The 14,655-nt window shown below is 38.6% G+C and overlaps 2 protein-coding genes across 2 annotated transcripts; one reads left to right on the forward strand and one right to left on the reverse strand.

Annotated features, from left to right (window-relative positions):
* Window positions 1-2,055: 2,055 nt before the first annotated feature.
* On the reverse strand, window positions 2,056-9,058 carry LOC105432860 (uncharacterized). The gene is made up of 8 exons (XM_011647832.3): window positions 8,196-9,058; window positions 7,431-8,023; window positions 7,024-7,356; window positions 6,842-6,910; window positions 6,214-6,781; window positions 5,866-6,121; window positions 5,566-5,754; window positions 2,056-5,432 (listed from the first exon to the last, which is right to left on the reverse strand). Exons 1-8 carry the CDS (start codon window positions 8,350-8,352, stop codon window positions 3,782-3,784), a joined length of 3,816 nt encoding a protein of 1,271 aa, XP_011646134.2. The 5' UTR covers window positions 8,353-9,058; the 3' UTR covers window positions 2,056-3,781.
* A 1,618-nt stretch (window positions 9,059-10,676) lies between these two features.
* ScpX (Sterol carrier protein X-related thiolase) lies at window positions 10,677-14,652 on the forward strand. The gene is made up of 3 exons (XM_011647829.3): window positions 10,677-11,462; window positions 11,545-11,920; window positions 11,992-14,652. Exons 1-3 carry the CDS (start codon window positions 11,033-11,035, stop codon window positions 12,803-12,805), a joined length of 1,620 nt encoding a protein of 539 aa, XP_011646131.2. The 5' UTR covers window positions 10,677-11,032; the 3' UTR covers window positions 12,806-14,652.
* The last annotated feature ends 3 nt before the right edge of the window (window positions 14,653-14,655 follow it).

Raw genomic sequence — 14,655 nt, forward strand, 5'->3', positions numbered from 1 at the left:
ATAGGCAATGTACAAAATTCTTCGCATACACAGTATGCATATTCGTTTTATATCCCGATATAAAACTTGTTAACATTAACGTTAATGTAGAATTAAATAATTAGACATTAATCTAATGTACAATACAATACGCTGGAATAATCGCGCCTTGTTTATTAATAGAACTCTGGATCGATTATTCTACTTTCCACCTTTACTTGTCCTCGCTACAACTCTCATTCTTTCTTTCTCTCTTTATGCGCACACCACACACACACACACACACACACACACACACACACACACACACACACACACACACACACACACGCACGCACGCACACGCACGCACGCACGCACGCACACGCATCATACACACGTATATTTTCTCGCTCTCCCTCTTTTTCTCTCTTTTTCATGCATTCGACTAATTAATTTAAATTGCAGAAGCATTCGTAATTTTGTTAGAGGATAAGATACGTTACATTTTTCCCCCAAAAATGCGAGATTGAAATTCGCTTTAGGAAAAAAGGCACTTCTAAAATTTCTTGTTTTAAATTTACATAAGTCGCATGGTCATGATAACGAAGGGCGGCCCCATTACCGAAACTTCAAATGTGAAATGTAACTTCTGGAAGGAAAAGCGTAGTATGTACGCGAATGTACAGGCTGTCTCAAACGCGATGTACATCAACATATATACATACATATATATATATATATATATATATATATATATATATATATACATATATATACTTATATATGTAATATTGCAAAAAAGTTTAAGGTAGATTCCTGTCTAAAATCTTTAATCTTATTCAAGAGAAAGATTTGATACATCTTCATAAAATATATTAGCGTAATTTAATGTTTTTACATAATTTTTACAATACAGCATTTTTCATAATTTAACGTGAAAAACATATTGTAATATAAAAAGAAATATTGAATGAAATAATCACAAGATTCTACCGCTAATATGCACTTTAAAAGCATCTTATTTATTAAAATAATTCACTCGACAGTATTCTATTATTAGCGAATCTTCAGTCGTTTAACACTTAACGTTTTTAAGGAACTCATTTACTTATACTGCAAAACTTAAAAGTCAATAATAAAAAATTATATTCAGTTATATGTGATATATTATTGATTAATAATTAATCTCATTTTCTTTAAGCTAAATCAATTATAACTGTATGAGATTTTTGCCTAGTTAAAAATACATAATAAATTAGATTGAAAAGTAAATGTTCTGCTTATTGATATTTTCGTGATCGACGTTTCGTTCGGGAGAAAGAAAAGTGATCGTGATTTTATTGTCTCTGAAAGAAAAGAAAAAAACATTATGAACTATATATACATTCATGGAGATAAAATCCTATTACTAATTTACATCTCTCTTTTCGAGACAGCCTATACCGCAAATATATCATTCCGAGCGTATTCGGGAAACTTTATTATATAACCATTTTGACGCTAAATCTTTGAGAATTTTCCATGGACTTTGCCGTCCAGCTCATCAAATTGCACTGCGGGCGCACGCTTGCCTCCCCTGCGTGATCTAGACATCTACGTTTTCGCACGACGACCGATGAACGGTGCTCTAATCTAATTTAATCGCCATTACCGCGGGGCGGGAAAGAAACGAGGCGGACGGTGGGCCGTAAAACGGATCGATAAATCGCATCTCTCCTCCGTGTTTCCGCAATCGCGTGAGGAAGAAATCAAAGATGAGGAATGCGTAAGGCAGTGACGTTGTGTCGAGATCGCGATCCTTATAAAAATAAAAAGAAAAAAGGAAAAAAATACGTGATAGGATAGATATATACGTTGGGAGATGGTATTAGATGTGTGTGTGTGTGTATGTGTGTGTGTGTATATATATATATATATACATACATATATACATATTATATATATATATATATATATATATATGCACACACATGCGTTTTACGTTTTGCAATAATCGTAACAATACATTTACGAGTCGCGAATAAGTCGCGTGCGTCGGTAAAACGGGAGTGCGATTTCGTCGATCAACTTGAGAGTATTGGAGAGAGAGAAAGGTCCTCGATATTATTTTATTAAATAAACCAGAGAAAATTTTACGATTTTCCTTTTGCTACACTTGATTCACTGGGATTCGTTCACTGGGATTTGGTCTGCGCCGCAACAATTCGCTTGCTTCAGACAAAACAGATTATAAAACTGAAAACCGAACTGCAATTGTTAAAAAAGAAAAAAAAAAAAAAAAAGATAAAATATACTGATTAGCATAACATAAATTTTAATTGTTTCTCAAGAGATTTTATAACACGAATTCGAAATAACTAACAAAGCAAGCATATCGTTCCGGCATTAAAACCTCGTTCGCTTTACAATTTGTTTTTTTTTTTTTTTCTTTCGGCCATAAACACACAAAAATATTAATTGTTTTACAACAGTATTTTATAATCGTCAGCCTATTTCTCGAATCGACATTAGACACGAAATAATTCTGTGATTTTTAATTCTCGCAATGTAAAACGGATTGAATGCGACGCTCTCAGTTGAGCTCTCTGTGACGAATTATTTATTGCCGTTTTTTACCTTATGAGAATAATCTATGAAGAAACACATTCGTCGCCTACGTAACATAATCGAGAAATAACAATAGGGAAAATGTACGAAGCGGACCAGAACGTAAACACTGTATTTTATTAGTACACTTTAAAAATGTTCATTGACACGCCTGTTCGTTTTCCATTCTTTCCTTTTTCTCTTCTCTTATAACGAACCTCGACCAAACGATGGATAATGCGGTCGGGAGACAGATTGAAGGCAAAGGGCGGAGGGAAACAAGTGACTACAGTTCTTATTTCGAAGATAGACGAGGAAAGGAAATAATAAGACTCGTGAAATCGTGGATCGTAGCGATTAGATTAGAAACACATATTATTAGTCAAAATTGAAACTGCCGTAATTTCGCCTAGAGAAAGAGAAAGAAAGAAAAAGAATGTTTCGCAATTATTTTATAGAGATTAGCCCCATAAATCTACGGCATGGAAATTTAAACTTAGCGAAATTACGCTCGGTTCCAACCATCGCTATCAATTAACTATCATTAATCAACTATTGTGGCTTTTGCGATTTCCGGTGCTCGATCTCGCTCAAAATTCCTTTTTTTCATGAGTCGCTGGATTTAATATCGTTACAGATGCTCTCTCAGCGTATTTATAAACAACACAAACTCTCCTGGCATAGAAATCTATGGGAGTGTTGGCGAGTGTAGTTATTATCGCATGTCAACTACGAGCGACAATCGTAGCGCCTTCAGAATCATCATATCTAATCATTATTGAGTTTGGCAATAGTACATATGTGCACATATATACATGTACATATATGTACGCGAGCGCAAGCTGCTTCAACAACACTCCTTAAGATCTGAATGAAACATATAATAAGTTTGTGTATAGCTATTTATATATGTGTGTGTATGTGTGTACGTGTGTTTATTAACTATATATATATATATATATTTATATATAGTTTTTGTTATTTATATATTTATATGAGCGAATCAATCGCACAAGAGAATGTGAAGAATCTTAATTTCAAAATTCTTACCATTCAAAACCAGCCGAATCTGTCTATTTTTATATAAGTGTAAATGAATGTGAGAGCGCGCCAGCATATGGATACCGAAGTGTGTGCGGTTTTTTATTTACAGACTGCTGGACGCTCTGCATTTATATTCGGTCGGATTTCGATGACGAAAAAATCGTAGAGTCTTTCAAAGTTTTTCGCTTATCTACCAATTACTGCCTCGTCCCCGGCCTCTAAAGCCACCGCCACCCCAAAATTGTTTGCCTCCGCGTTTCAGTCCTCTCGGCGAGAAATTACCGACTACGGGACCACGCGGTCCCCTGTCCATCCACGGTCCCCGCGGTAGCGGACCGCCCCTGAAACCTCCTCTGCCTCCTCTGGAAGGTGGGGGAGGTCCACTTCGCCAGAGTGGGAAAGGTGCGCCGATACGCGGCCGGAAGTTTGGTCCGTCAAAATCGTACATGACAACGGGATGTGATTCCGTCGTCGGCGTGGGGCCGTTCGGACCAAACGAATCATCGTTCTGTGGCCCGTTCTGTAAGAGAATTCTCTTTTTGCTGGGACTTCCTTCTTCATGACCTTGCTCGTCGCAATTGCCATTCGCCGTTCTCTTCATATCTTTACCTAATGTAGTCGAGTTCATGGATTCATCCATCAATTCCTTTTCCGTAGAATTTATGTCTTGTCTCTGATTGCCCAACTCGTCAGTAGCACTTGTTTTTTCCGCGAGATCGGATTCCGATTGCTCGGTCGTTTCAACATGCTCCTCGCATTCTGAAATAGGAACATGCTGTTGCAGCTCATCACCGATGTTATCCGCCCTTATCGGAATAACTGTCACTTGATTTTTCGACGATGATTGATCCTCCGGTTCGATTGAAGATGATGCCCGCTGCTCATGGTCGGAATCCAGCTGCTGGTAATTCTGTTGCTGTTGATTGCGTTCAGAACTCGGTGTGTCATGTGAAATCCGCCGCGATGTTGAAGAACTTTGACAGGTATCGGAATCACGTTCCGGTTCTGTTTGAGTGTCTGTTTTATTAGGCAGTACCTTGTTATCTTCAAATTCCGGCACGCCAGTCGGCATATTCTCGTCATCGAAAACGCTGACGGTATTAGGTGGTTGTAATAATGGTCGGTTGGGTTCTGGCGGTGACTGATGATGCTGTTGATCCTGTGATCTCGACTTGCGGCTGTTTACTAAATTATTTCGTTTTTGTACATTGTGATCCTCCGAGTATCTGTCTCGACGATTTCTTAAAAATCCCCGACCACCACGATTATTCCATTCGTTTCTGTGAAAAGATGGATTATCATGCTGATGTTGAGGATCCGCTGATTGTGAATATCTCCCGCGTCCCGGCGATTCCGTCAAAAAATCCTGCTTGGAACGAATATTGTGTTCTCTATCGCAATATTCAAACTCTTGTTGCGATTGATGAAGCTGATGAAATTCTTGTTGATTTGGATGAAAATCCTGTTGATTCCGTAAGAAGTTTGGCGGTCTGTTTTGCTGAAATTTCGGTTGATTCGAGTGAAAATCTACCGGCTGTTCTTGGCGAAAACCACCCTGAGATTGAAATTGTGGTAATGGCGGTGGTGGAGGTGGCCCCGCACGCATCAAGTGTACATCTTGCATGAGTTGATTATCGCGTGGGCCAGGCATTTGACCGATGGGAAGAGGAATCATACGCATATCCATGTCATGATGAGATGATGGTGGTGCACCGACACGCATGTCGCGATCCTGTAACCTCAGATCGACGAGAACCCTGCCCTTGGGCTTACTATCGGTCTCATCATCCGACATTTCCATATCAACACTCTCGACATTATCACCAGGTTGCATGTGTCGCCTAAATTATACAAATTACATAAAAATTTAATATATATAATACAAATCATATAAATCATATAAATCATATAAAAAAACTAGTATAATTTGTAATTATAGATATATATTCACAAAGTAGACATAATAAAACTTACCGATAATCCTGATCGCCCGTAGACCACAGATTATTGTTATTGGACAAAGAAGATAACGACGAATCACCAAGATTATGGTGATTCGCTGGGCTGCCAGTAAGACTGATCAAATTGCGATGATCTACATCCGCTGCTTTCATCAAACGATATGGTAGCTGATTCTCGCGAGTCATTGGGATTGGAATCACTCTGTAAATAATACAAAAATATATAGTATAATTTTAATAACTAAAAAGTTATGTCAACAATCAAAACAGTCCAAAAATAAAAACAATTTTATTATGGCAAAGTCTGTATTACCTATGATCTACATCTCCTGTAGTATTTAGAGATTCTTGTGCTTGTGGTTCGTTATATTCCACCGGTTCGGCGAAGCCAGCTTTTTCATACATAGGCGGCGATTCAGGAGTCTCGGATAGCATGTCATTTTTCGTCCTGCCACTAACTGACCATGTGGAATCGTTATTGGAATCCCATCTATCTCCATCGCCATCCATCCACGGACTCTTTTTATCGTCGCATTCGCCAGGCCATGAAGGATTCATACTATTTTTGCCTGAACATATAGCAAACATCATATTATACATCTGTGTTATTGTGCAATAATACAGAAGCCAATAATTAGATTCGTTGAACATTTTTAGTTACCTTTTTCTTCCCATTTGGCTGGTTCCTTAATACTCTCATTCGGAGGCGTCCATGTGGGGAATTTCGGTGGCAGTTTATTATAACAATTCTCGTCATCGAGAAAGATAGGCGGCGGTAAAGGCGGCGGAGGTAAAGGATTAACCGTGTTCGCGTTGGTGGAGCCGTCAAAGGGACCAGTCATATTACTTTGACTGTTTTGACTGGAATATGGAGAGGGTGTGTGCGACTCGGCAGGTAGATTGCGAACTGACAACGGGGTACTGTGACTTATCTGGCAATTATTTAACCCACTGCCCCCACCGAGAGAGGGTGTACCCTGATTCATCATTCTTGAGATCACAGGCGTAACGGGAAGCGGTCCTAACGAAGGCGAGTGTCTATAGTTCGGACGTTGCGGCGAATCCACTTGACTTTCGGATACGTCTAAGCCTAAACCAGGAATTCCGCCTGATTCTGATGTTCCATCAGAAGATGGAAGCACCGTTTTCAGAAAACTAGATATATTGAAGTCCGCATTATTCTTTTCATTTTTCGAGGGCCTCATATTGATTACCTCTATTGGTTTTGCCTGAAAATCAAGACACTCGTAAAACATTTTAAATCTCGCAAGATACAATATAATAATTACCTCTAATGACTCATTGTACTGTTGAGACATTCCAGGAGATGCCTCGGTGCTTTCATTAAACAAATTTCTCTAAAGAAAACAAGAAAAAAAAATAATATGCAATATGTTGAATAACATTCTATTTATGATGCAAAATGTGTTAAACCTTTTTTTATAAAACAGAGCGTATCGCTCTATCTTACCATGTTACCAAAATCTACATTTCCTCCCATGAAAGAAGGAAAATTATTGGTAAAATCCGCCGATTCATTGCCTTGTACCAAGTCAGGTGCAGGTACAGGTATAGGATCATATTCATGAGAATATGAACCATAGATAGATGGCGGCGCTACATCTATCATTCCCGATTGATTATTCGCCGATTGAGTTTCATCTCCTGGTAGCTCTATATCACTGTCGGGACTTGGCGAAGGGGCGTTTATATCCGGCGATGGTATAGGCGAGATAAATGTAGGTAGTAGTTCGTCTAATTTTTTCTTCAAGTTTTTTACACGACTACCAAAATTTCTATACGCCTGTTCACAAAAAATGTACATTGTAACATGAGAAGTCAGTAATATCGAATCATTTAGCATAATCTGACACTTACATTTGTCACTATTTTAACTTCCCCTCGTTGAGTCTCATAAAACTGATCTGCTTGCTCCAACAAATCAACCACTTGTGATCTTTCGCTTATTTCAGCTTCTAATGCACGAACATAATTCTCAACATTTCTAGCAACCAAATCTATCTCCTTTTCTGCATCTTCCACGCGTCTTCTGTCCTTTAATGATGCACGTAACTCTTCTGCAGATTCTATATCTATATTACTCTCTCGTAGATCGCGTAGTCTGGCATCAGTCGCTTGTTCCAGAGTAGCGCAAGATCTCATTGTGGAGATAAGCAAAGCTGCCTGAAATTCTTCGGGCTGTGCAGTTGGTTGAGGTTCTAGTTTTTTCTTCGGTGCTGCCGAGATCAAACCAGATAAATCAGCAAGGAATTCCTCATCATAGACTTGCCGTTGATCCCAGATTTTGAAGATTCTCAATATACGATGCTTTACTTTCTCGTCGCGAACCATGGGTGTCGCACGTTGCAGCGTAGTGCCCCATGATTCCACAAATTCGAAATTTTTCCTCTTCGAATATTGAATTACATCGTTCGCCAAGTAGAACAACGTGAGCCGATGTTCCACTTTCACTATTGCACAAAAAAATAAATCTTATGTATTCTAGAAGTTACCTCAAAATTATATAATTAAAATGATTATAAATCACACAATAGGACACAGTCGTGAGTGAGTTTTAGAGAGTTCATTACCTGTGATAAAACTGTATCCAATATTTAGACTAATGGCTAATTTAACATTTACCTTTCTTCAAAACTTGTAGCCAAGTGGCGACGATCTTCTTGTGATGTTGCCTCCTGTCCAGGCACCAAGCGGAGAGGCCCTGTATGGATTCCTGGGAGTCTTTCAGCGTGTGAAGCCTCCGCTCGAACTGCTCCACGTCGAAATCGTTGCTCGCCATCGCGTGTGCGCACACGTTAATAGCCGATCACGAAGTCACGAATACCGACAGCGCGGATCACATTGTCAACGCGGGCCACCGCGAGGGACACGCGCGACGGAGTTCCGGTGTCATAAGCTCGGGCGCGTAGTCTCAACTCGAGAAGCAACCTAACCCTAATCGCGTCCCGCAGGCGAGTGGCAAAATAACGGTGGAAAGGGTTAGAAAAACTTTCAGTGGCGCGCAATCATTTCACTCCAAGTGTCGACGGTGTCTTCTCGCGCCGATCCTCTCGGCGGGCACGTCGTTGAGATTACTTCTCGGAGTCCGGAGATTCCGTGTGATTTACACAGCTTCGCATGGGACACGAACGACGAACACCACGGAATGATGACGATAACGACGATCACCACGATCACTATGACGCTAACGACGATTATCACGATGGCAATGACCATCAGACGACGGAGACGACGGAGACGACGGAGACGATGATGACGCTGAGACGATGCGGCGAACGCCACGCGATACGGCCGCACACGCGTCTGTCACTGTCACAAAGACGATATACCGCGAACGGAACTACCGCGAGTGCGACATGTCAACTTACGCGCGAGATCGCTCTCAGAATCTTACGGTACCTCGCCGTGTCTCGCCGACGTGCCGTGAGCGCGAGGATTCTCGAAAACAAGAGTCCGCCATCTTTACTGTCGGTCAAAACACGACCGCGCAATGGCCGGCACGGCGCTATCCAATGGCGTAGGCACGTCGCGCGAGGCTATGTCACTGCGTTCTTTAAGTCTGGTCTGTTCGTTTGCGCGATTCGCATCTTTCACACTGTGGACCGCATGTTTCACACGGTATAAAAGTATTGTCCAATGGATCATTCACCATTATTTTTAGCATTAAAATTGATTATGTAATCAAAAGTGACCATTTAAATCATTATTCTGTGTCGACTTGTGTGAACACTGAGTAATGCATGAAAAGATACTTTAAACTTTCTTGTTCCTTATCACTCCATTGGACTATCGTTTCCGGACCGTTGTGTGAGATGGATGTGTTTCGTCTTAAATAATTTTTATATTGCATAATTTTGTCTTTATTTTTCAAGTAGCCTGTTCTGATCAAGTTAGGATCATTCACCATCGCGGCCAATTTAACAAAGAAAAAGAAAAAGAAAATGCTACACTAAGATCGGTAGTCATAAGTGTCGGTCCACAATAAGTATTTAATCTTTAAGTCGTAAGAAATTGACCAATCATAGTCGATTATTCTTTTCATATTCGATTATAATTGGTCAATTTCTTACGTCTTAAAGCTTAAATCACCTATTGTGGACCGACACTAACTCTCGGTCAAGGGAACGTCCCAGATGCGCATATTTTCAATCGGACACACCACTCACATCAGCCGATGCCTAGGAATTTTCTAGTGAGTCACCTCAAAAATTTTTTTATTTAATCGACCAATCGGCAATGTGTCCTTACCTTTGTAGACTGGAACTAATCAGTTCTTATATTTAAGGTTGTACACAAGCGCGGCAAAGCGGCAACGCAGTAGCCAATCACCGTCTTGTTTTCTGATATGTAACGAAGTTGCGTATAAGAGTGTTAAAGATGGACAATCGTGTCCATATCGTCTCTCTCACTCTTGTGTCTAGCACGGAAGAGAAATCACAAAATCGTGAATATTATCTACGCGAATAAAATTATAGTAAAAAACGCGGCCATACCCGCTCTCAGATTTCTCTCTATTGGTAGCAAGTTTTATTTTGATATTCGGATGAGATACAAATCTATTTATGGATTCAAATGCATTAGTCGCACATTTCATTTCTATGCAGATTGAACAAAACAAACAATCTAATTAGTAATTCAAATGGATTATGGATAAAAAATAGATTAAAAAGATCCGAAAACTTCATTCGACATCGCTCCAATGAATAATTTTCAATATTTTTCAATAATTTCTCGTTTGCTGGGAAGACCGACCGTTTAATAATGCATTGCTGTATCATTGTGTCATTATTGATATTGCGTATCTCATTATTTCGTTCGTTTGATGCGGCATGCACGTAAACCCGACGAATTTGCAATGGAAATCACTTTGATACTTGTAACTTTTACAAACATGAATCTCATTTTGGCGATAAGCGCGTCCTTCATGAGCTAGTTAAAATATCGCATACGTAATATTCGTTATAAATTGTAATTGTAATCAGCATTGTGAATAATTCAAGCATTGCATTATGAAATTCGCGAAGAGGCGACGATCACGCAGTCATCGTAATTAGCATGTCGTATGCGCCTCGCATGATGCGGGATTTCTCGCACCGGAGATGACGATCTAGGTGATCATTCGTGCCGTGGTAGGGTGCGATTACCGTTTATCATGAGCTGCAAAGCGCTTTGTCATCTTAGTTTCCCAGCGCTTTCGTCGCGGTATATGAGGTAAGATTAAGGTCCGACGAAAGTTCATCTCGCCGCGCTCGGCTAATCACGACAGTTTCGCGGCAGTATCGTTACGTAGTCGTCATTTTTTCTCTCTCTCTCTCTCTCTCTCTCTTTTTCTCGCTTCCTTTCTTTCCTCGTTTCTCTCGCAATTTTTACGTTTCGACACGCGAGAAACGTTTCCGTCCAGCGTTTGTTCAATAGAAATTTCCCAGTTGTTTCGCTTGCGTCCGGAGTAACAGGTCAAGATGGTTCAAAAGCCGAAAGTGTACGTGATCGGCGTCGGGATGACGAAGTTCGAGAAGCCCGGCTGCAGGGAGGATTTTGACTATCCGCAAATGGCGAAGGAAGCGGTGACCAAAGCCCTGCAGGACGCGCGAGTGTCCTATAGGAGCGTGCAGGCCGTCTGCGTCGGTTACGTCTATGGCGACTCGACCTGCGGTCAAAGAGCAATATACGAGATCGGGCTCAGCGGATGTCCCATTTACAATGTCAACAACAACTGTTCCACCGGTTCCACCGCTCTCTATCTCGGCAAACAGATCGTCGAGAGTGGCAACGCGGACTGCGTCCTCGCCCTTGGCTTCGAAAAGATGGAGCGTGGCTCCCTGATGTCCAAGTTTACGGATCGCACGAATCCCATGGATAAGCATGTCGGACTCATGGCAGAGATTGCAGGTGAGTTTAAAAATTCTAAAATAAGTTGGAACGGCGTGACATTTGAGATGTTCAATTTATTTATCTTGCGACAATCATATAGGTCTTTCTGAGGGCCCTATCACTGCTCAGATGTTTGGCAATGCTGGGATCGAGCATATGAAGAAGTATGGCACAAAGCCTGAGCACTTTGCAATGATTGCATATAAGAATCATCTGCATTCTACCAACAATCCATATTCCCAATTCCAAGAGAGATATACATTACAGCAGATAATGAATTCTCCAAAAATATTCGGGCCACTGACAAAGCTCCAATGTTGCCCCACTTCCGATGGTGCGGCAGCTGTTGTTTTAGCTAACGAGGAGTTTGTTCATAAGCACCATCTAGAGTCGCAGGCTGTCGAAATCCTGGCTATGGAAATGTCCACTGATCTGTCTTCGACATTTAATACCCAATCATGCATGAACATTGTTGGGTATGTAAAAAGACAGCAATTATTGTTGAAATCAACTGACAGCTTATCAATTTTATTATAATTCCTTCCAGGTATGATATGACGCGAAACGCAGCTGAGAAAGTCTTCGCATCAACTATTTACAAGCCCAATGATGTAGATGTAGTAGAATTACATGATTGCTTCTCTGTAAATGAGTTAATTACTTACGAAGCTTTGGGATTATGTCCTACTGGTTACGGCGGCAAAATGGTGGACGCTGGGGACAATACCTATGGCGGCAAGTATGTCGTGAACCCGAGCGGTGGCTTGATTTCGAAGGGACATCCTTTGGGCGCTACGGGATTAGCACAGTGCGCCGAACTTACTTGGCAGCTTCGCGGTGAAGCCGGCAAGAGGCAAGTGCCTGGCGCAAAATTAGCACTCCAGCACAACATAGGTCTGGGTGGTGCAGTTGTTGTGGGTCTCTATCGTTTGGGCTTTCCGAATCAGATGGTCAAAAAGTACGTAAATGTCGCTGCCGATCCCAGCATATTTCAAGCAAATGTACTATTCAAGACGTTAGCAATCGCAATGGAGGAAGATGAGGATAATCTAATCGAGAGAATGCGCGGGATTTACGGATTTAAAGTCACAAATGGTCCTGGTGGCGCAGAGGGATATTGGATTGTGGATGCAAAAACAGGCAAAGGCAAAGTCGAGTATAATGGAAAAACTAAACCTGACGTAACATTCACAATCAGCGACACTGATATCGTCGATTTCATTTCTGGAAAATTAAATCCGCAAAAGGCCTTCTTTCAAGGGAAAGTCAAGATTCAAGGGAACATGGGGCTTGCCATGAAATTGCCCGATTTGCAGAAACGCGCCGCTAAGAAGATCGAGCTGCTTCGCTCAAGATTGTAAGATGATCGAAGTGAAATTGCTAGATTAGTACGAGAAATAAAACACGTTTCTGTTTTTTTCTCATGCACTTTACCTTTTTCTATCTATTCTATTTGGCGATCAAAAATGAAAAGTTATCAAATTCAATTTCGACATAATGATGATATGTAATCGTGTAAGCGTGTTATGAGATTCAGATACTCGATAAAGCTTAAATTGGAATAAACAGATAGATAAAAAGAAGCTTTATATATTGATAAATAACAAAAGATCAAATTGATTGATAAAAAGTTATTCATATTCATATAAACCGATAATAAAATTATTTTATGCATTATGCACATGCATAAAATAATTTTACTATTAGCTTGTATGAATATGAATAACTTTTTATTTTACACACACATACACACAAATGTACAGTCTCTAAAATGATACTCAGGACATAGATATGTGGAAGCTCTACAATCTTATCTCATATATTTCCAGAAAATATATCTCACATTTTGAAAAGTACATCTAAAATCATGATAATCGTATAATATTGAGCAATTTATATAAATCTATAACTAAAAATTTTTCTTCAATTGAATTAAAAAAATTAAAGTTGTATGCAGATGAAGAAAATGATTTGTACAATATACGCAATGTCTTCTACTAATACAGTTCATATAATGTTTCTATAACTTAAATGGAACAAGTGATAAATATTGAATAGTCTCATATATTTTTAAATAAAAATAACATTTTATATATGTATAAATATATAAATATAAACAGCTCATCATTTAGCTGTGGTAAATATTAGTGAAAAAATGTTCTCTTTCAATTGAATTCAAAACAATTACATGTGTATGTTGAAATGTGAAGATTGTGCATTCCAATTAAGAAATGAAAGTTACTAATCGTGTTGTGCTATAAATTATTTTTTACAACTCGATTCTTGAATCAGCCATATACCGTTGTAAAAAAGTATAATATAATTGCATTACAACTCTACGGTGCAATTATATGCTGTCGTATAAACGCAGTTATATAAATGCATCATAAGCAGTATAAAATGAATTATATTTGTACTTATCTTTTTTTTATACTTATAGGATAAGTGCAAAATATCTTGTATAAAAAGTGAAATTTCGAATGTGAAATTTTTCTTCGTCTTTTCTTATGTCTATTAAACCAGTGTTTATATTTACCCAAAAAAACAGCTATATTTGATTAATAATCATCGAAAATTTATTAACTTTACGCTTTTACAAAAGCTTTTAAGAAATCATGACGAAAACAAATTGTGTATAAAATGGATTTTATAATTTAAATATTATTTCTGTAAGAAGATGCAATTAAGACATAGCAATTATATTGTAAATAGTATCAAGTAGAAACAAAAATGAATTATTTCAAAAATTCAAGATTTATGTTGAAATAAAATTATTTATCCAGTTTATTGTTGGAAAAGTTTCACTTTTTATTGAACACTCCATAATTGCTAAGTATTTTTATTGTAATTGTAGAAGAATATAAAACATTTTTTTATAAATAAAAATTAATACATTTTTATAGGAAAGTGAAAAAATTATTTTTTATAATTTTTCATTTATATATATAAAAATAAGGTGAAGTTAAATTTTAATAATGTGCAATGCGTTTGGACTATATTTTAGTAGGGGTGATTAATAGAGGTAAATAATTTGATGACAACAAAATATTAGAATATCGCATTCAATAAGTTAATGATTTTTATACATCTTGATATACTATATCATATGAATGTATTATATATATTACATAGTATATGTTTGCAATTTTATACTGTGTGATGGAGATGGGTGAAATGTTTGGTGTATTAATAAAAGTTGATAAAATAATTT

Source organism: Pogonomyrmex barbatus, unplaced genomic scaffold, assembly GCF_055798465.1.
Source record: "Pogonomyrmex barbatus isolate J1 unplaced genomic scaffold, ASM5579846v1 scaffold6, whole genome shotgun sequence".
NCBI classification, from domain to species: domain Eukaryota; kingdom Metazoa; phylum Arthropoda; class Insecta; order Hymenoptera; family Formicidae; genus Pogonomyrmex; species Pogonomyrmex barbatus.

Coding starts and splice junctions, on each gene's coding strand:
- LOC105432860 (XM_011647832.3), bottom strand. CDS start 8,352: ATGGCGAGCAACGATTTCGACGTGGAGCAGTTCGAGCGGAGGCTTCAC. Junction 7,357..7,430: donor AAGTTAAAATAGTGACAAAT/GTAAGTGTCAGA, acceptor TTTTGTGAACAG/GCGTATAGAAATTTTGGTAG. Junction 5,433..5,565: donor ACGGGCGATCAGGATTATCG/GTAAGTTTTATT, acceptor TGTATAATTTAG/GCGACACATGCAACCTGGTG.
- ScpX (XM_011647829.3), top strand. CDS start 11,033: ATGGTTCAAAAGCCGAAAGTGTACGTGATCGGCGTCGGGATGACGAAG. Junction 11,463..11,544: donor ACTCATGGCAGAGATTGCAG/GTGAGTTTAAAA, acceptor ACAATCATATAG/GTCTTTCTGAGGGCCCTATC. Junction 11,921..11,991: donor TCATGCATGAACATTGTTGG/GTATGTAAAAAG, acceptor AATTCCTTCCAG/GTATGATATGACGCGAAACG.